General features: G+C 43.1%; 1 protein-coding gene and 1 non-coding gene across 6 annotated transcripts in view; one reads left to right on the forward strand and one right to left on the reverse strand.

Annotated features, from left to right (window-relative positions):
* The window catches only part of bcorl1 (BCL6 corepressor-like 1), a 30464-nt gene extending 10062 nt beyond the window's left edge, over positions 1–20402 (reverse strand). Inside the window, exons 1-5 of one of the 5 annotated variants that reach the window (XM_014334055.2) lie at positions 20296–20402; positions 4483–4568; positions 1772–4381; positions 1381–1510; positions 689–1153 (exon numbers count right to left, since the gene is read on the reverse strand). In XM_014334055.2, the coding sequence (XP_014189541.1) occupies positions 689–1153; positions 1381–1510; positions 1772–4381; positions 4483–4488 (3211 nt within the window). In that variant the 5' untranslated portion in view covers positions 4489–4568; positions 20296–20402. The other 4 variants (XM_014334048.2, XM_014334057.2, XM_014334050.2 and 1 more) reach the window with 4 other exon arrangements.
* An 88-nt stretch (positions 20403–20490) lies between these two features.
* trnav-uac lies at positions 20491–20563 on the forward strand. Its single transcript has one exon. It is a non-coding gene; the product is annotated as a tRNA-Val (tRNA).
* Positions 20564–20950: the final 387 nt, after the last annotated feature.

Below are 20950 nucleotides of genomic sequence, written 5' to 3' on the forward strand. Positions count from 1 at the left end.
CTGTACTAAAACCAACCATCAGAAAAGATTAAAGTGAATACACAGCAAATTAGTTTTTTGTTGCTAAATTTATATGTATATGTATACCGGCTACTTCACAGAGTAGAACGGAGCTTCACATTATTGTCTGTACCGATTCATTCATCAGATTTATTTTTTTTTAAAGAATGAATAATCACTTAGTCTATGAAACGTCAGAAAAGATGACAAATACTCGTCACGAGCCAACAGAGCCAAATGTTTTGTCGCTTTTTATGGTCAGCAGCCAAAAAAGGATTAATGTATAATGGTATTAAAAGAGAATGATTCAGGCTTTTTTGTGAGGCTGTTTCTAACTAATGTTTGATGTGCTTGAAGGACTAAAAAAAAAGTAACAATAATTTTTATTTTCAATTACACTTCTGACTATTTTCACTGATGTTTTTGAAAAATAAATGAATTAAAACAATTAATAATCTAAATAGCTGAAAATAATTTTTTAGCAATTAAGTAGTCAGTTGATTAACTGATTAAATGCCTACTTACTACCGGTCATTTAGTGAGCTTTGGATTGCATAAAAATATTCAACAGCTGCTGTATTCAAATGTTGAACTTCATTGATTCTCAAGTCATTCTCTTTTAATACTGTAATATGTAAATCTTTTTTTTTTAACCTTCTGACCAGGATAACTTTTAACTGATCTCTACCTTCTGGGACTCCAGCGTCCTTTATCAGAGAGTTAGATTCTTCGAGGTGTTCTCCATCTTCCAGCTTGTCTTTCTCTGTGATGTAGTCCCCAGTCTGATACTTCTTATTACGACATCGCCGACGTTTCTTACGAGATGGCGTATCGCCCTCAGCGCCAGATGTTTTTCCCTTGCCCTGTGGCGTACGTTCCGGCAGAGGATTTGATCGAGGCCTCCCTCTCGGACGGCGAACAGGTTGGGGCAGAGTCAGAGAGGGCGAAGGGGATACTGGGGGAGGAGGCATTGGCGGGGGTGGAGGGGAGGGCGTCGCAAAGCCCCAGAGGTCAAGTCGAGCGTCATCAACTCGCCGCCGCCTTCGCCTCAGTCTTGGGAAGGAGCACTCTGTGGCTTCGGCCTCCTTGGTGGATACGGCGGGACTAATGAGAGACGCTGAAGTCTCCAAAGTCTGAGGACTGCTATCTGGAACTGATTAAATCACATCTGATTGGTACATCCACACCAGACTCTATGCTGAGAGTAAGACTGAGACACTGACTGCAGGTTACTTAGCTCTAAAACTGAAACTGAACCCAGAGTAATCAAACCATATACTACAACAAAACTTTTTTTTAACTAAATAAAAGTATCATTAAATTTACATTTTTGTAAAAAATGTAAAAGCTATAGGATTAAGGAAGAAACAAAGACTCTACCTGATTTGTTGCAGGTTTGCTGCTCGGCCTTGCTGGGACTGATCTTTTCCCTTGGAATCGCCTCTTTAGTTGGAGGGGAAGGTTTTCCCGCTGACAGACTCTGCTCCAGCACAGGTGCACATTGTTTCTTCTGCAGAAATACACAGGGGACAGAGTGAGCACGCTCTATTGGAGGTTATTGATCATGAGCCTCTCGTGGTGACAGAGAGCATGCAAGAGACTCACAATAAGCCCTCGAAAGTGAAACCATCAGTCATAACTTAATAATATGAAAGGGAGCTCTGAATAGCCTTTTCGCTCTTTAAACTCTTAAAAGACGATTGCTACCTTAAATATTTCTTCAGATTTAACCAAAGAGAAATAATGAGAGTAATAGGAATTAATAATTTACCTTCTTTTTAGGGGACACTTTGGTTGGAGTATTTTCTGTCTCTTGCTTTTTCCTTCTTGCAGCCTTCTGTAATGCATCTGTTGGAGATTTCTCTTTTGCTGGCTTCTTAGGACCGTTCTTCTTTTGTTTGACGGCAGCAGCTTTTGCTTTGGTTGGCGACTCCTCTTTGGTTCCGTTTGTTTTCTTCTCAAACTTGTCGCCTCCCCCTGCACACTGGCCTGTAAGAATAGATGCAGCCATGCCCTCCAATTTGTCACCAGGAGGACTGTCTGACGGCCCACTTTCTTTCCTCAATATCTCCCCCTCTAACACCTGGGCTAGTTTACTCTCCATCCTGTTCCCATTTGTTGATGCACTGCTCCCGTAGAGATGAGACTGGCCTGCGGGCTTTGAGGAGCCTTGCTTCACCTGAAGTCCCATGTGCTCTCCCTGACTGGTGTGCATGTCAGTGTTATTCTCCAAAAGCTCAGCGGCATTTGCCTTGTCATGTCTTTTCATAGCTTGAGTGAAATCCCCTTGAGATGGTGCACTAGGCCACTTTTCCACAGACCAGCATGGTGGGTATTCAAAAGTAGAGGTATGCTTAGATTGTATGTCTTGATTTCCCGCGAGTGGATTCAGACCATCAGCTTTTCGTGATGCAACAGGCGATGCTTGGGAATTACCTTCATCCGTCAGTGTTGTTGTATCAAGAGCTTGCTGCTTTACAATGGACGCAAGGTTAGACAGAGGAGACTTCATTCTCTCCCACTTATCATCCTCAGGTTTGGACGGGCTGTGATGGGCACTTGGAAACTTACAACTGTCTGTAACTGCGGTGCCCTTAGTCTTTGGAGATCCTTGTGTGATTTTTCGATGATTAGAAGAAGCTTGATGTGATGATGTGAGATGAGATGCCTGCTGCCAAGCTGGACTGACAAGGGGAGCAGAGTATGGTACCGCTGTTTTGCCAGGCCCACATTTCTGAGGAATTTGAGCATTGGTTGAGCTTAACAACGCAGTGGTTAGGGCTCCTTTTGAGGGACAGTTCTTAGTTATGGTTGTGCTGGTGTTTTTAACATGCTTGACACTGTGAGTGTGTTGGTTACCCTTCATCAGACAGGATGGCTTCTTTCCTCCTGAGGCCAGATGTTCTCCTTGGTCAATTATAGATATAAACTCCTGCTTTGCGAAACTCTGAAATTCATCCACAAACGTCCCTTTTCCATCTTTGCCCCTTAGAGTAGAAGCCAATATTGGACTAGCAACTCCCACATATGTACCAGGGATGTTTTTTATTGAATCTTGTGAAGATCCCTTACCCCAGGCTGGTTTGGCCTCTGGGATCTGGTGATTCTGAGACCTATTTAATTGCTTTTGATGAGATCCATTTCGGTGGGTGTTTGGTAAGATGGGGTATTGCAGAGCGGAGCCGTAATTTGCAGAATGAGTCTTCTTTGAATTCAGAAATTCTCTCTGATTTGACTCATTATTGTGGGATTCCATCATAGTAACAGGAGGGTCATTTAAGCATTTAGGGCGTTTTGATTTGGCGGACAAATCAAGAGGTACATCTCTTGATTCAACTGAGCAGACTGTGTGGTCGTCTGTTGCAGGAGGTGTGGTTTTTAGAGAGCCCATGGTTGTCTTATCTATGCTGTTGCTTTTCTCTACATGGTTCAGCATTCTGCTCTGTGAGGCGATGTTGGCCAGAGCAGAGCCACAGCAAATGGCAGCAGTCGGAGACAAGGTGTAGTGAGTGGGTGCAGCTGAAGTTAATGATGGGTGTTGCAATGGTAGGGCAATAGCTGGTGAGGCTACCACAGAAGCTAAAGATTTATGTTCTCCAACAGATTTAGCATTCTTACTTGATGTGTGGTTAGATCTGAGTTTTGAGGTCGACGTGCCCGTCTTTTTCTCTGCAGCCGGAGTCCGGGCCACAGACAACGGGTAGGGATAGGTCCGCATGAGAGGTGGCCCAGCAACACCTGAGCTTTGAGGCTGGCTTTCTTTCTGAAACTGAGTGGCTGGGGCTTCTCTCAATGCTGCAATCTGACCTAATGCTGGTGGAAGATTCATTTTACAAAGTGGAGAGGAAAAATTTGCTGTGGGAAGGAAGGCAACAGGCTGGGCTGGTTTAAACATGGCAGAGCACTGAAACCCAGGTGGGACACTTTGCACAGATTGTGTTTGTGAATGGGATTTCTTATTGGATGTCACATTGCTGTGACAGGGGCTGAGTGAATCCTCCTGGCTAACTTTTACACCACTCGACCACTGAGGAGTGGGGAAGACCCCAGAACCATCAGCTTTGAGCTTAGAGGTTTCTGCTCTTTTGTCTGTTCTCTTTTCTGAGCTGGTGAGGACCAAGCCGGACATTGGTGCATTGTTGGGCAGTTGCGGCGGAGAAAGTTCGGGGCTGTGGTTGTAGTTGTCCGGGCAGGCTTTTACAGTCTTACAGTCTTTTGTTGGAGTTGTCTTATTTTGCTGACTGAGAGTAACATCTCCTCTGAACTCAGGGGGGAGCGTCTGGGGGGGATTTCCCACCATGCTAGCAGACGCTTTATTTGGAGCACTGATCTCTCTGCTCACCGTGCCTCCATCCCCTACATTCATTAGTGTGGGATCCACCTGAGTAATAAGAAAAGTTCATGAGGCCGGTGTTAATTAGATAAGAGGACAGGATGCGCTATTCAAGCAATACAACTTCAGCAGAAAAAAAAGCCAATTACCTGCATAGGTGTTTCTTTAGCACAACATGCCTTAGGGGGTATCTGCGTCAGTCAGGTGAGAGTTCTCCTTCAAATACAGTGATATGCTGCAAAACACACAAGAGAAAAAAACATAAAACCACTTGCTGTGATTACTTTAGCACCGTTCTCCTTTCAGCTACAGAAAATATCTGTTCGACTAAACCTTCGAGAAGAAATAAGTAACTAACTTTGGGCAACTGAAAACTTCCTTTCTTTAAGATATGCTTGGAGTTCAGCTGTGTTACAATTTCCTAAGAACAAGGAGACAATCTAGAGCAGCAGAGAGAAGTGTGGTAAACTGATGGCACGTATTCGTTGTGTTATTCCCTTTGATTTTATTTTGTTGCACATAGGGGATGTGGAAAGCTGCCAGTGCTCATCCATTTGAAATGTGAACTCTCTTCACTAAAAGAACATTGTACATTCACTGCGTAAAATGAGATCTAATGCATTAATTGAAGCATAGAAGGATTAGGATCCAATGAACCCTTGGCAGAGACACGTAAGAAACTACCACAAATGATGTCTTGATGCATTCTCGATCATCCAGGAAAGTAAATCTCCAAAAGTTGATTCTGTTCATCTGGACGTAGCGTTTTGTGGGAGAAACGTTTCGTCACTCATCCAAGTGACGTCAAAATCAAATTCTCATGACCATTGATCAACAACCACTGACCAAAACCCACTGATCAAAGACCAGAGAGTTGGGGAATGGCTGGGCCAGGACTCTGCAGTCTATTTACACCTACAGGCCAGTGGACACTCTTTCAATGATGAGGATGTTCACATCCTGGACAGGGAGGAACGCTGGTTTGAGCGCGGAATCAAGGAGGCCATTTACGTGAAAAGGGAAAGACCATCTCTGAATTGAGGAGGGGGCCTGAGGGTACATCTGTCACCATCTTACAATGCTGTGATTGCAGCCATTCCCCAACTCTCGGTGAATGGTACTCATGGCCATTGATCAGTGGTCTTTGATCAGTGGGTTTTGGTCATTGGTTGTTGATCAATGGTCATGAGAATTTGCATAATTATGATTGGGCTGGTTTCAGTCATTGTGCAAATGTCCTGTTTATAAGGTTGGGGAAACCTGCAGTCAGCTGAGACTGAAGAAGTCACTTGGATGAGTGACGAAACGTTTCTCCCACTGAAAACGCTACGTCCAGATGAACAGAATCAACTTTTGGAGGAGTACCACAAATGATCATCTCTTTCATGTTCCATTTCATTTCTGCAAGTTAACCTTAAATATGATGTACTCCTGAAACTTTTTATGTTGGAAATTAAAGGAGATGGTTTTAATCCTTCTGACAACCTCCCTGCCACAGAGTCCATATCATACAAAATATCACATCATACAAAAAAGAAAATTATGAGAAACCATCAAAGTTTTTTTGAGCCAAAAAGTTGAATCGTGTTCAAATAATTATTACTGTCTTCAGTAATAAAAATGGGCATAACAATTTCTACGTCTACATGTTCACTGGAGGTTCTCGCTCAAGCTTGTGACTTTACAAAATCGTCCTGGTTGAACACAGAGGAGGTTTCCCCTTCAGCAGGTGTACACAATAGGAACAATAATACCGAGCCACATCTCTCAGGTGTTTTCAGTCTCATTGCCACAAAACCAAGCACCTAGCCATGCAAACTGCCTTTACAAACATTTGTCAAAAAATAGGTTGTTCTAAAGAGTTCAATTAATTTGAGAGTGGTACTGTAATAGGATGCCATCACTGCAACAAATGTGAAATTTCTTCCCTCCTAGACAATTCACAATCAACTGTAAGTGGTATTATTGCAAAGTGCAACTCGGCCACCATGTACAACTACACTATGCAATATGTCATCAACGCTCTACTCACTCAGTAACTGCAGAGCTCAAAACCTCCTTATTTGACATTAACATCAGCACAAAAACTGTGCCAGAAGCTTCATTAATAAGCAAAAATATCTATTACACTTGAGAACATCAAGGGGCAATTAGCAAAAAAAGCGAAAATTATGTAGGATAACATGTGCTAACTTTAATGCAGCCTAGGCATACATGCGCATTAGGGGAAAATGTGCAAAAAATAAATATCAATGCTAGATTAGACCTGGAATCAGCAAAATCTCAATATTACAAGATTGGGATAAAAAAAAAAACATGAATGGGATACCCCTAGTTTTTACTGCAGGAGCCCAGTGAGAAATGCTTTTAACAGTCACTTCAAATAGAGGCTCTTCCTAAGGCGACCCAGGGCCTGTCCCCAGCAGGCTCATTCAGTAATCCATGAGGCAATCAGCTGTTACTGCTCAAATGATCTTTTGTTAGAGCCGACATCAGTGTGTGTGTTTTGTGTTGATTAAGTCATGCACACCCGCGACTGACAAGAAACGAGCAAAGGTTTTTGCATGTGCGCATATAGTTAATGATTATGCATAACTGGACCAGTTACTGGCATGCAGCCTTAAATGCTCATCAGCCAGATTTAATGACCAGACAATCCCACTCACTGCTTTTCTATTGAAAACTCGCACAAGACAAGTTAAAAAGCACTGATGGCCATACACACGATTAGGAATTATAATTAAAGCGTGAATCAACTTCATATCATATAAGTACACAGCTTACACTGGGGACACACGCTGGAACTGACCCTAGTATTTACTGTAGATAGAGGTGAGCGCAGACGAGCGCATCTGCAAGCAAATGAGACGACTACAAAAGGGACTGTGCAACAAGAAAATCTGTGCCAAAGCTTTGGGGGAAATGGAAATGCTTCACCCTTGAATCAGTGAAACATAACGAAGATGATGCACATAATGACTGACAAGCCAATCTCTGCTGGAATCTGCGAGCACGACTGAAAAAAGGGAAATCCAGCGATGCAGATGCCGCTGTGTGCAGCGACGGTCTGCATACATTACCGTACAACAGTTGCTTACAGCTACTTTGTCTTTGTGCTGCGATCGCGGTCGACTCCGCCACTAAACATTTGAATTCATCCGCTCTGATGTAGGCCAGTAAATATATGCAGCAGTCCGCGCATACGCACACAGACAGCCTCACACACACACCGTGGACAACACAAAGTCGAGCCTGGGAGAAAAGAGAGAAAGAAAGAAAAAGCCTTTGAGGAAAAACAGCCGCGAAGAAGCCAAATTGTTCCGATGTAGCCTACTTCCACCCGGTCAGCTCGCTGCCCAGCCCACGTACACGGCACAAAAGACACACGTTCCCAATGTCACATCTGAAAAGTGCACAATAACAACACATGCCCACTGAAGCGTTAGGGCACCCCGAAAACAACACGTTTACCTCTGCTTTAATTATCAGCAAGAAAAAACTCTGGAGAGCTCCGGGTCGCTCCCTCCTCTCTCTCTCGCTGGAGATGGCGAGCAGTCACCATAATGAGAGAATGGCAACTGGCTCTCAGGTGATCGGTCCATCCGCACACAAACACGGGCGCAAACTGAGCAGACAGGCTGTCTGCGTCTCTGAACCTCGTCTAAATAACCCGGAGAGGATGGGATGGAAAGGTCCAGAGATGAAAGACAGATGTTTGAGGAAAATATAGCAAAGTGACACGAGAGATTCCGCTCCTGTCTAGTGGCTGCCTGGGCTACGACGTAGGAGCACACAATGTGTCACATCTCCCCCTGATAAGGTAAGTGAACATCAATGCGAAGACGCGGGGACAACAACGGGAGAGCCAAACAAACTAAACTCCTGGCCCGCTTCATCAGCCTACAAAGTAACCCTGCCGGTAGACGTTTTTACAAACAAATAATCCGTTTCTGCCGCTGATAGCACAGAAAACTGGAGGCGCAGACTTACTGGCAGATAAGTGTGTGGGGGGGGGAAGAAAAGTAACCAGCAGGAAAACGACCATAGGGGTGGGTGGCACAACTTATTGTGCGGCTGGAGTGGCCATGAAAAGGGGGCAAACAATATATTTAACTCCGCTGACCACCACTACCACCACCACCTCCAGCAACGTTAGGTTTCCAGCTTCCCTGCGCAGCGGATTCTCCGCGAAGCCCTCGCAGCTCTCCCGGCGGTTTGCATGTTGAGGCAAGCTACTGTTATTTATCCCCGACCTAATGCGAAGTGCTCCCGTCCCTCTTATCGGCCCTTTGACGGACCGACTGAGCCACTTCGGCGTGGAAAGGCATTCATCAGAGCCCCCGACCCACCGAGCCTGTCCTCTGCTCTCCTCTCCGGCCCCTTTCGGGCTCTCTCTTTCTACGCAAAATACTGAATAGTCCCCAAGACAATCAGCTGTAGGGATAAAAAGATTTCTAATGACACAAACAGTTACGAACCTGCTCGTCCAGATGGCATGTGAACCACCGTGCAGGCACGACTGTGATACGGCCGTGTCCAGCCTTTCGCCTCTACAGTCCGCGGCTGCTCACTGATCTCGACGGTTTTCGGTCCTAAAAGTCCGAGGGGCTGGGGGAGGGAGGAGGGGAGGGTAGGAGAGGGGGGGTCGCCAAGACGGTCCGTTCCGTATCTCCAGTCTCCAGTCTGGTGTGAGAGAGAGCGAGAGAGGGGGTGGGGGGGAGCAGAAGGGTGCACGGTGACAGCATGGGAGATGTAGTGCTCGGCTATCCACGCCCAGGATTAAACGCTGGAGAGGCAGGGAGCGGTGAGGACTGCAGGTACCGGCATGCAACGCGAGCTCCAGCCGCTCAAGGGGAATGGGGGGGATCGCGACCAAAAGAGTGTAACGGTGCGCTAAACTGAAAAGGCTTATCGGGGTAACGAAGTAATAAACCTCGTTTAAAAAACAAAAACATTTTATTCAAACCCACAACAACAACAAATTTAGCCCCGAGTATCGCTGGATGTCCGTGCGCGCCTGGGTGTCAGCCGGGTCAATTAACAGTCAGCTGTGGGTGATGGTTTCTAAACGGCCACAATATGAATTAAAAAAAAAGAGTGGGAGAGGTTTGGGTCCGTTGCAGGGGAATTAACGCGAGGAAGAAAGACTCCGGGGTGTTGGAGGCTCTCCAGTTACATGCTGTAGGCTGCAGACTGGCGGACTATAGCTGGGAGAAGATGTGGAGGGGAAAGCTTTACTTTTTTTTTTACTGGATTCTTTTGAAATAGATACGGATGAAACCTATGATCCTCACATACATTTTTTCGTTATTTGTGACGATACCATGCATCCAACCTTACCAGTGAATGAGATTAAGCTTCCAGCACTGACCTCTGTCAGCTCAGCTCAAACCCAACTTTTTCTTGCAAGCTCTTTTGGAAATTTTACACCTGTGTTTTCATCGTGTTTAATCGAACTGATTTTAAACTATCTGCATAACTATTTTCACATTCCTTTACAAACCAAAAGTGGTGCTATTAAAGTGCTGAGTTAGGATTATTCACATCAACAATTTGCTCGCAGATGCTTGCTCTCTTTCATAGAAAACACCAAGAACACAACTCATCATTCTTCTTTGCAAATTTACTTCCTTTTTGCCATGCACAGTCACCACATGTATTATGCTGAAAACATCCCAACTGAAGCATATGATTTTTATTATTATTAATATTTTATGTGACACTTGGAATGAGCCAGTCCAGGCCTCATGCTGTGAAGCAATTCTATAAACACGGCCGCTAATAAACATTTATAATGAATATATGAACAAACAGAGTGCCATTCCCTCAGCGGTGCCTCTTCAGTTCCCTGTCATTCACCTCTTGCAGTGCTGTGTGTCAAAATCACATTTCCTGTTACTATCAGGTCAGCTCAGGTTTTAACTGGATAGAGAGAAGTGGTTTTAAGACAAGTTCAAGGCATAACTACAATATGGATGAGGCTTGGGTTTTGAATGTTAATGTTAGCCCTCAGATTTCTTCTCTGTATAAAAATCCAGACAGCTGACCCAATGCACAAGGACAAGAGCCTACAACCTACTGACAACAATCCAAACATGCTTAATATAGAAGCCACACTGTGTTTAACACAACTGAAGAGGGTCAGGATACAAAACAAGACACGTTATTGCAAAGGTAATATCATCTACAACCTTCTCTAGAAGGTCGTGTGCCTCATTTGTAATAGAACAAAATCCCCATTCGTTTACAACCATTTGTAGCCTGTTGTGAATTGGAACAAGTTCACACTGAAACATGAGCAGCCTCCTCCTTCTCTGACTGCAGGGAGCTGGATATCTGTCGACCACCAGCTCATGTGTGCAGTTATGAAGTGAATGACAACACATCTGCAGCTTCCATTCAAACAAAGGCAAACAAACAAACAAACAAACAAAAAAAATCTTAAAGTTTCAACCCAGCCTGTGGAGCAGGAGGTTTACACTTGGTCCTGCCCGATTCTCTCCCCTCAAAAGATAAACAACCACAGGATATTTAGCCCTCTCACTCCATAATCACATTTTGGCTCAGTAGTTAAGCGGTACAGGTTACCCTGCTGTAATTAGGCCACTTGTCTTACCTGAATCCTGAAAGCAGCGCAGGCCTGCTGTTTACAAGGGTATCCGCTCCTTTAGGCCAACAAATTTCCTACTTTTCTCAATACTTGCGATGGTGAGGAAATAACCGTGCACGCATACACACGGGGGGGACCCTGACATCGTCGCGCCACTGAAAAAGAGTTTGTTTACTACCATGCACGATCTGTGTCGGATCCTGACCAGCACGGCGGTGCAGGACAAACGATCGCGTCCATCCGCCGAGAGCACCGCGAGCAGAAACTACTTCGCTGCTGCTCTCCTATCGCGGAGTGGATCGGTGTGTGAGAGCCTCTAACATGCCCTTCGCCATTCGCTCAGTAATGGCTGCGTGCAGGCAGCCAAATCGTTGACAGATGGCCAAACGTGAAATTGGGAAACAAAAAAACGTCGATCAGTAAAAAAAGAAAGAAGGAAAAACGGAGGAAGAACGCCGAAGAGGACCGAGCATAAAGCACGAGTATCACAAAGTCGCCTGCTGACACATCGCATTGTGTCTGAGTCGGGGTAACCCGGAGACCTCAACGACCGCGCAAGAGCTATCCCGGTAGTGGCCGGCCGCTCGGCGCTTCACCAATTATAGACGAGTTTGGTTCACGGGCTGCACATCGGACATCTGAGGGCTTCAAAAAAAAACTTGTTATACGTGCATTTGTAAATCAGTCGAGCAGGGATGTAGCAGTCCGCACATGCACTATGACAACTGCGATATAGATGAAGGCACGTTGTTTATATCGAAGGCCCGATCTCTTTTTATGAAAGAATACACCGTCTTCAAAGTGGGCATTCACAGTCATCTATCTGTGAGTCATATTGGAGATTATCGACCCTACCTATTTAGGCCGCCATGCTCTCCAGCAGCGACGAGGATGTCCCGTCTGAGTTGGTGGTTCACCTGGTCAGTGTTGAATGTCGAGGCTGGGAGGATGGAAGAATAACGCGCTTGAGTGAAAATCAAGCGCATTATTCTTCCATCTTGGTCTAAGTAATGAATTATTCCACAGCGAACGAAAGGAGGAAGGCAGCCGATCACAGAAACAGTCAGGGGTGATGTTCTTATTTTCCAGGTTAATGGATGGCCCGATGCGCCGTCCACATCGCCTTTTAAATCTGCCTGAAATTAAAACATATCTCTTTGCCTTCAGTTACCGTGTCCGCGTTTGGGTAACCGACTGCATCCACTGCCGGCACGCTTGGACTGCACACTCAGATGTCATCTCGACACACAAGTTGGCTTGTCCATAGGCTACATGTGACACGATCCTACATAATGCCGTGGGATAACAGCGAAACATCTCCGCAACTACAGGCTCCGGTAGCGGCTCCCGCAAGACAGCGACAACTAGAAAATGCAGATATCCAGGTCAAAGTTTGGCAGAGTTTTGCTCGCCCTCAATAGCATTGTGCAATGCCCCCTTTAATGCCCCCTGCTCGCCCGTAACGCCTTTGTTATTAGTAATCGCATGGTATTGCACCGTCTTACCTTGCGCTCCGAGCCGTCTACAGCCACAAAGCCTTCACACACAGCGCAACAAGCTATTGTTGTCTCCGCGGTGGCTTCGCTGCGGGTCCGGGGATGTGATTTTGAAGTAGAATGAATACAGTATGTAATTTTGGCTTGTCCTCGCGATCTTCCCTTATTGCCAGTTTTCGGTCTGCAGCAGCTGGAGATGAAAATCGCGCACCCTGGGTCCTAGCGCCGGGTAAAGCCCTACAGGTGAATAACAAACACGCTGGGTGCTCGGTGGGCTTGAATCTTTAAATGAACGATCCTCGGCGAGTCAGACATACAGTCCTTATAAAGCAGCTTCTCACAGCAGATTTAGATGTTCTGCTTAGAGGTCACTTAAAAAAAGAAAAGAAAAAGGTGTGATCTAAATTTTGATTAAGCGTGTCTTCAAGTCCAATTAAGCTGCCCACGCATTACTTTAACATTCTAATGATGGTTTAGCGTCAGACCCGTGCAGCCCAATTAATCACGGCACGCTGCAGTCTCCTACGAGGCCATCCAGCTCACTGCAGATGTGCAAAAAGAAGTAAAAAGCCAAAAATCAAAGTGACCAGTTTTCACTGTAAAGGTTCATTCATTGTTTGTTAAAACGTAGCCACTTACATGAAGTGTAAATACAAATGTCACAGGACTGTGACACACATTTTCTTTGCCACTGCTGCACAGTTTACCCAATAAGTTTTTACATGTTTAGCAGTGGAGACAAAATGGTTAGAAACTACCTTTACTGGTGGGCTTTATATTTGCTGATATTAGCTCACAGCAGATATACCGCAACTGCAATTTCAGATGCTAAATACCGAATACTGTTTATGTCGTGTCACTGTTTCATGGTCTGTCCATCATTTAAAACATCCTATACTGCTCAGGCTGTAGCTTTACCATTCTGTGTGGTGCTGTAAAATAAAGGTATTGAGTAATACCTTTTCTAGAGCGGGTGTTAATATGAATCTGCTAAGGCAGGAAGCTTTGGACATGAGTTAGACAGCCTATATATATTTCCTGTGTGAATGAAATATCGTAGTTCAGATGCAGTCTCTAAACAACAGCACTTGAGGGCAGTGAGTGTTATGATGAATCTGCAAACTGATACAGCATAATACTAAAAAGGTTAAGGGCATACCATATTATTCTAACTGTAACTGTTTAACTCCACACTGGGTGGCATTTGTTGCATGCCACACCTCCCTCTCTCTGCCAGTTCACCGTCTCTGGATTGTGAACAGATGAAGTAACAAAACCAAAAAAAAAAGAACCAAAATATGCACAAGCAAGATGGAGGGCCTGTGTCCTAAATGTCACCCACACAGGCTAATAAAGAGTCTGACATCATCTGTAGATGTGACGGCCAAAGGTTTTGCTTTACAAACCAAACCTGTGGATAAATATATTGTTGAGTTACTACTGACTCACTTTAAAAGTCTTGAAAGAAGCTCACAGAGGCTAATTAAAAACAGAAATAGCTTGTTCTCTTGGCAACATGACAGACAAGACAGAATAAATATTACAACAGCACAAATATAGATGTTAGAAAAATAAAGTTTAAAAAGCAAGTGATTGAGATTCACATAACACAATGTCTATTTTATTTCAGTTAACAAATTCATTTTAGTTAAATTCATTTAAAGCATTTTACTGCATTGCTATGCCTGGACCTCTCAAAGGGCCAGAAAGGTCGGGACATCCAGACAACTTAGTAGAGGCTGTAAAAGTAGCTTAAGTCAGTGAACAAATCATCACTGCTGTTAAAGTACCACATTTTCCAGGATACAAACCTTCAACGGATCAAAACTTAACCAGTAGGTAAAGCGCTAAAAGCGAACACAAGCGAAAATGGATGGATTGAATGCGTGTTAGTGGAAGTTTATGATATAGGGCCCGTGGTCTATTTGCCAAATGAGGCTTGTCTGCAGATTTAGGAAGGAGACATACTTCTTTTTCTTGAAGAGAGGAACTGGGGAGCAGTACCTGACATCTTTCATAAAGGATCTGACCGAGCAAAACTGTCAGCGATGCTATAAAAGCCTCATCAGACAACTGCTACACACACTGCACAGTAGGACAGCTGTCTGTGCCAGTAATGGCCACTGCTTCCACTGAATGCATGTTCACACAATTATCTATTTAGGGGACTGACTGCAGGCTAACCTGAGCTGGTTATTTTTTAGACACCATCATATCGGTTAAATTGTAAGCCCAAATACAAAATGACATACATGCTTACTGCACATGAAAGCTTTAGGATTTCACAGTTTAGATTTTATCTGCCCAGATTTTGAGATATCTGACTGATAATGGACAGTCTGGATGATCTAAAGACCTTGCTGTGAGCAGTTGTCACTGAAAATACACAACTTCACACTGATGGACAGAGTCTATGGAAACTGCTGACAGTGACATCTAAGAATTATCCAGAGTAAGTGGGACACTGCAGCTGATTTTTTAAAAGCACATTTTATATTAATATGCATCATTTTGGGATGGGGGACCTAAAACTTAACAAGAAACACTAGCACAACATCCGCAACCCACAACACTAGGGCTAAATGAAATGTTTTTGAGCAATTCTGACAACCCGACACTTTATGCCAGATGTTCGTGTGGCATGTAATCAATTTAAGGTGTTTCATGGGGAGAAAAGACAAATAGACAGACAAGAACATAAAAGGAAGATGATTCAGAATGAGAAAACCGTAGATGTCGCTTATAGATATGGCACAAACCTTCGACTGAGACATAGACGGCTCTGCAGGTCACACTCTCCAGGGCTCCCGGTCTACAGTCACTGGAATCATGCGTAAGTCCGAGAAGATGACCATCAAAATGGCCACAGGCATCTAGCAGCAAATGACATTGCTTGTAAAACTGGGAACACGCTGCAGAGATTAAAGTCCAACTGAAACAGCAATTTAGTTCCAGTGACTGATTTTCAAGATGGTACAACATCTGCATTGGTCTGCACCAAATCAGGCCGTCTACTCTTGATGGCGGGTACACATTATTGTGTAGAAGAAGATTAGGAGTAAATTCTTTCACCCACTTGAAGCTTACATTTTTCTAATCAGTTATGATTGACTCAAAGCATCACAAACCTTTTATACAAGACAGCTGTCACTCTGTTAACAGACCGGTCTGCAGCGTAGCACTACACGCTTCGCTATAAATCACACAAGTGCACTGCATCAAATAATTATCAGTTTCAGTTTCACCTCTATGTGTCCACATTCTCTCTGTTTATCACAAGTGCATTTGTGATTTCAGTTTTTTATGGCCAGCCTCTTTCTGTTGTTAGAACACATCATCATAAAGGAAGAGCTTCATCCACACATCCATGCATTCTCCTAACTATTTATCCAATTCAGGGTCACTGGGAAGCTGTAGCCTATACCAGCTGTCACTGGGAGAGAGGTGAGGTATACCAAGGTCACATCCCCAGTCTATCATAGGGCTAACATAGAGACAGATAATCATTCATGCTCACATTCCGACCTACAATAATCACCAAGTATGTGCACTTTGTGAGGAAGCCGGAGTCCATAACAGAACCCACACAGATAGAAGATACTCTCCCCAGAAAGGAAGGCTCTATATAGCTGCCAGATTCAAACCTAGGACCTTGTTGCTGTAAGGGGGGGAGAGAGAATGGGAGAGAGAATAGTTTCATTGCCATGCTGTCTTCAATACAAATATATCCAAAATGCATTGTTTTCAGTCCTGTGTTAAAGGCATGCTTTGGAATATTTGACCACAAGTGACACTACGGAGCAATATGCTGATAAATGTAAGATACGTACAAGACGCCCTGTGGAGATTTCTTGTAAACAAACAAAATATATATTTTTTTACATTTAACATTAACACTAAGCCAATTTTAAAGCATTTCAAATCGAGCACTGTTTTGATCCATATCTGCTCACTGGCAAACATATTCCAATCTCTTGTTTATTTCAGGACTCAGATTGCTCTCTCGCTTTGTACTAAGGCCCCTGGTTTGAACCTTATGGTCGGCTGCGGCCTTTGTGTGTGAAGTTTGCATGCTTTTCCCGTGGCAATGTGGGTTTCCCCTGGGTATTCTGGTTTCCACTCACTGTGAAAGTGTTTTTACCTGTCTCTGATCTAGCCCAAAGTCAGATAGGATAAGGTCCAGCCAGTCATCCTTGTCCTAAGTGCTTGAGAAAAAAGCTACTGGCCTTCTTTTTATAACGTTCATGAAGACATTCTGATCTGAAAGGCTTCTTTAGTTCTAAAAGGTGATATGAGTCCCAGGTATTTAACCTTAACTGAAGTTGTCACCTTGGAGGTGATACTGACCCACCCAGTCATCCAGTGAGTCTTTAGGGTGACATGAGCCAAGGTGTGACTTCTCTGTGAGACAGTGCCACAACCTGCCATTGTGTGAGTCATTAAGGTCACATGGGTCAAGGTGTGAATGAGGGTTGAATTGCCTCGGAAGGGATCGTAAGACTGCATTATAAAAGGGCTGATAGTTTGTGGCATCGGTCAGTTTCAGACGTATGCAGATCAGATCGTCCCCCCCTTTACCTCTCACTCCCGCCGTTTGTCTTCTCTGCCCAAAATTTGAACATTTGTATCCTGAAAGGAGCGTCCCTAACAGGAGTTTCCTTAGCAGAGAGTACTGATGATTTAAACCTTCTCTCACTGTGATCACATTACTTGTAAATATAAATCTAAAATTACAACACAGACCTTACTTTTAACTTCTGTGTATCTTAATTTATTTATTTATTTTTAGAAGATTTTGCTGGTGCAACTCTCGGCAATAATGAAATTTTTTTTTTAAACTTGCAGATTATTACAAGTCCAAGAAATGGCATTTGGAACTGCCTAGCATCAATAGTGGACATGTAAGTACATGCAGATATGTCCTCATTTGACAAAAAACTTGGTCCCAAACCTTGATCCTGTTTCATTCCACGCACTATTAAGGTGATTGACAGCTGGTGAAGTTAAAATTCAAGCCAAAAAAGAAGCAATTTTAAATAATCTTTACAAATGTGCTACAAAGGAAACAATGCTTTCAGTATCTCTGTTTGACACCAGAAACACAAAATGTCCTTTAAAATGAACATAGCTCTAAGATAATTCAATCTGATCTATAAATGGAAATTAATATAAGACTTAATTTCAAAATTGTACATAGGTGAGATAAGCCAATTCCTATATACAGAGTACATAGGAAATGGCTTAGCTGACCTTTTGCCCAGCATTTTAAACATCTGTAACTGCTTAAGTAGAGGACATATCCACATAAAATTTTCAGGGATGACTAACACATTTGACCTCGGTTAAAAACTGAAACCAAATCTGTTTGACAACAATTTTGTCCTATGAATAACTATGAGCATCGATTCCACTAGATACATTATAGCTTCAATAACAAAACTGCATCAATTGAATGTTCATGGTCCAGAGTAACAGAGCCCAGCAATGGTGCCCTGGATGTTCTATCACTTGAGAAAACTTTGAAAAGTGCATCATATAATGTGGGATAAATAGCTATAACAACTCACAGCATTTTTTAACAGTCATGAATTTGGAGCCTCTGGTGTACTTCTAGGGTCTTTGACTCAGAAAGTATGCAGATTATGAAGGTAAAAATTTGGATTAATTCAGTAAATTAAATCATTCCGAAGCACGGTACTGTGAAAGAATGTTTGTGGGGTCTAAACACTGAGTAAAGCTGTTTTAATGCATCCATTTAACTGGCTGATGAACTTTAGCATCGCTATTGCCCCAGTTAGAGTCAACACACTTTCTGGATTCCTCCATCAGCTGATGAGGAGGTCGTCCAAATGAGTGAAGATGTAGTGAATGGCTACGGATAGTTAATGGATCCTCACCACCTTCTGCAGCACTTGTTGGACACGCAGCTGAACACTTTCTCTGTTGCACTCTGCTGCCACAAGGACACGCACAAAAAGTCTTCACCAAATCATCAGATTTAAGGCACTTATTATATTATATTTACATTTATTGAGCTCTTAACTTATTGTTTTTTCTATTTAAAACTTTTCAAGCTATTTTCTTTTGTGATACTGTACACATGTTACTGAGCTAAGTTGCTTTTCATGTTTTAACAGTGATTTCTCATTTGGGGGATAAAGTTGTTTTTTTAAAATCTTACATACATACTTTAAAAAAAAACCTGCTCATTGTAAAGAGGTCAGGTAGGAAATTGTGTAGAAAATTAATATTTATAAGACTGAAATTGTTTGAAAATGACTATTTAAAAACTGTTAAATAGTCTAGGCTACAAGGTGTTTAGATGAATAACTCTATTTACTTTACAAGAGAGTTTAAACATAAAAAAAACAATTTTTATTAAAAAGTTCTTTTATGAAAGGTAATTCTGCTATCTTATTTGAGTTTTGTGTCATACTTTAAGTTTCTATCAGACAAAGATAATACACTGGGTTTCAGGGAACTGAGCAGAAAATGTAAGCAATTTAAGCTTTTCAGTGTTTTTAACAAAATAATTTAAAATATCTCCTTAGCAATTTAACTTTTAACTTCCAAGTTTACTTTGTGATACTGTATGGCCTGTCTAGCGTCATACACAGATACCATTTGGTCAAATGAAGTCTGTGGCACAGATCTAGCATGTCTTGCATTTTGATCCTGCCCACATATGAATCTATATGATTAATTCTGGCCTGCTGTGTTGGATCAGTGAGAATACAAGTTCTGGCTGGCTCTCAAGGTGTGCTATTGTACCCCACATGATAAACAGACGCAGCTGTCATCCCCACGTTGTTCAGCCAGCCTGACTCCCCTTCCCTCATTGGCACCGAAGAAAGCTGGAGTCAAAACAGCTAAAAATGGAAGAATGAGATGCTGAGGCGATTTCAAGAGGCCAGCAAAAGGAAAACCTCTGGAACAAATAACTTATAGTGTGCATGATTGAAGATCAAGTCATTGCAAAGAACATAAATATGAATACATATTTCAGACCCCACAGGAGCATAAAAAAACAGGAGGGACCGGCCATTTGAACAGAAGCCTGATTGAGGAGCCTCACCAATCAGCAGCAAACACACTTATCACAATTTAGCAAGAGGATGAGAGCGCTTAGGAATTTATATTTGAACCCTCTGATGGGCACCTCTGGAGCTCTTGAGATGAATAATGCACAATAGATACAACAGATACAGATAAGCAGGACAGCGTTAAAAAAGCTAGACTGCTTCTGCTGGACATGTTTAAATACCCTCCTTGTTGCTGCTCTCTGCCTCGTTATTCTGCTCGTCTAAATGTCACATACAGCCATGTGTAATGATTAAACCTGCTAAGTAGTGTAAATATTACAGCATTAAATGTGTGTTTTTAACACATGGCCAAGGTAAATAATAACTTTCAGTGTGTCTGGCTATCAGTTAGTCTTTGATCTAACATCGTGCCTGCTTCCTCTTTTCACAATACACTGAAGTACAGTTACAGTGTTCAGCTATGTGGCAAAAGAGGTTTTCAGGACTGGAATCACATGTTTGAGCAACAAACACACTTGAGCCATGCTAGCCGGATAAGCCAAGAGTGCTTCCTAAGCTAGAAACGCTAATCCTGACTTGGTATGTTGTTAGTTCATGCAGTCGGAAGGCTGGACACACGGACAAATGGAGGCGACTCGCCCCGCTCGATTATTTCCAGCTCACAAGTAGCAGCTCGGTGCTAGCTACCATAACGTGTGATCGGTCAAACAAGCAAAAAGAAAAGGGGGGCTCCACTGGCGCTGGAACTAAAAACAGCAGCAGCTAGGTTAGATTAGGACGTAGTTAGGTTAGTATCCGAGCGAGATGACTTACTGGGAGACACTGACACTCATCGTCACTTTGTCTAAAAAGCAGCGAAGCACAGGGAACCGCTTGAAAGAGCAGCGAATACCAGCGGACTCTCGAAGCGGCTTTCCTTCATCATATTGGAAAAACAAGCAATTATTAGCCACGTTAGATGTATCGCGTATTCTTTATTATGTTACACTTCGGAAAGGACAATCAGCTGGTTCCATAGTGTAGCGGTTATCACGTCTGCTTTACACGCAGAAGGTCCTGGGTTCGAGCCCCAGTGGAACCAGGAATAATTTTCTGCTTCGAAACTGAGTGGAAGCCTCTGCAGTAGGTAGGTTACTATGCTGATAAATTATTAAAATGAAACTAATGTACACTTACTCTATACTTCTAAAACTTTGCAAATATACAAAGTTCAGGCTGGACTCCACTTAAAAATACATAGCAATATTCTCTGAATGGCAAAAAAGCATATATGAAGCAAGGGTAACAGGACAACCTGTCTAAAGACTAACAGGTTGTCCTGTTACTCTTTGAAAATAGGTAGATCTTCTATACGTCTGTCTTTCTAACCTATTCTGGCCTAATGTGTCCACTTGTTGGCCGTGATATGACCGAATTGAGTGTGTAAGTTTCTTGTTGGTGTGAGATTATTTACACTCTAATGGTGAAA

The sequence above is a fragment of the Haplochromis burtoni genome, unplaced genomic scaffold, assembly GCF_018398535.1.
Source record: "Haplochromis burtoni strain Fernald_Lab_line unplaced genomic scaffold, NCSU_Asbu1 Contig_4, whole genome shotgun sequence".
Classification (NCBI taxonomy): Eukaryota; Metazoa; Chordata; class Actinopteri; order Cichliformes; family Cichlidae; genus Haplochromis; species Haplochromis burtoni.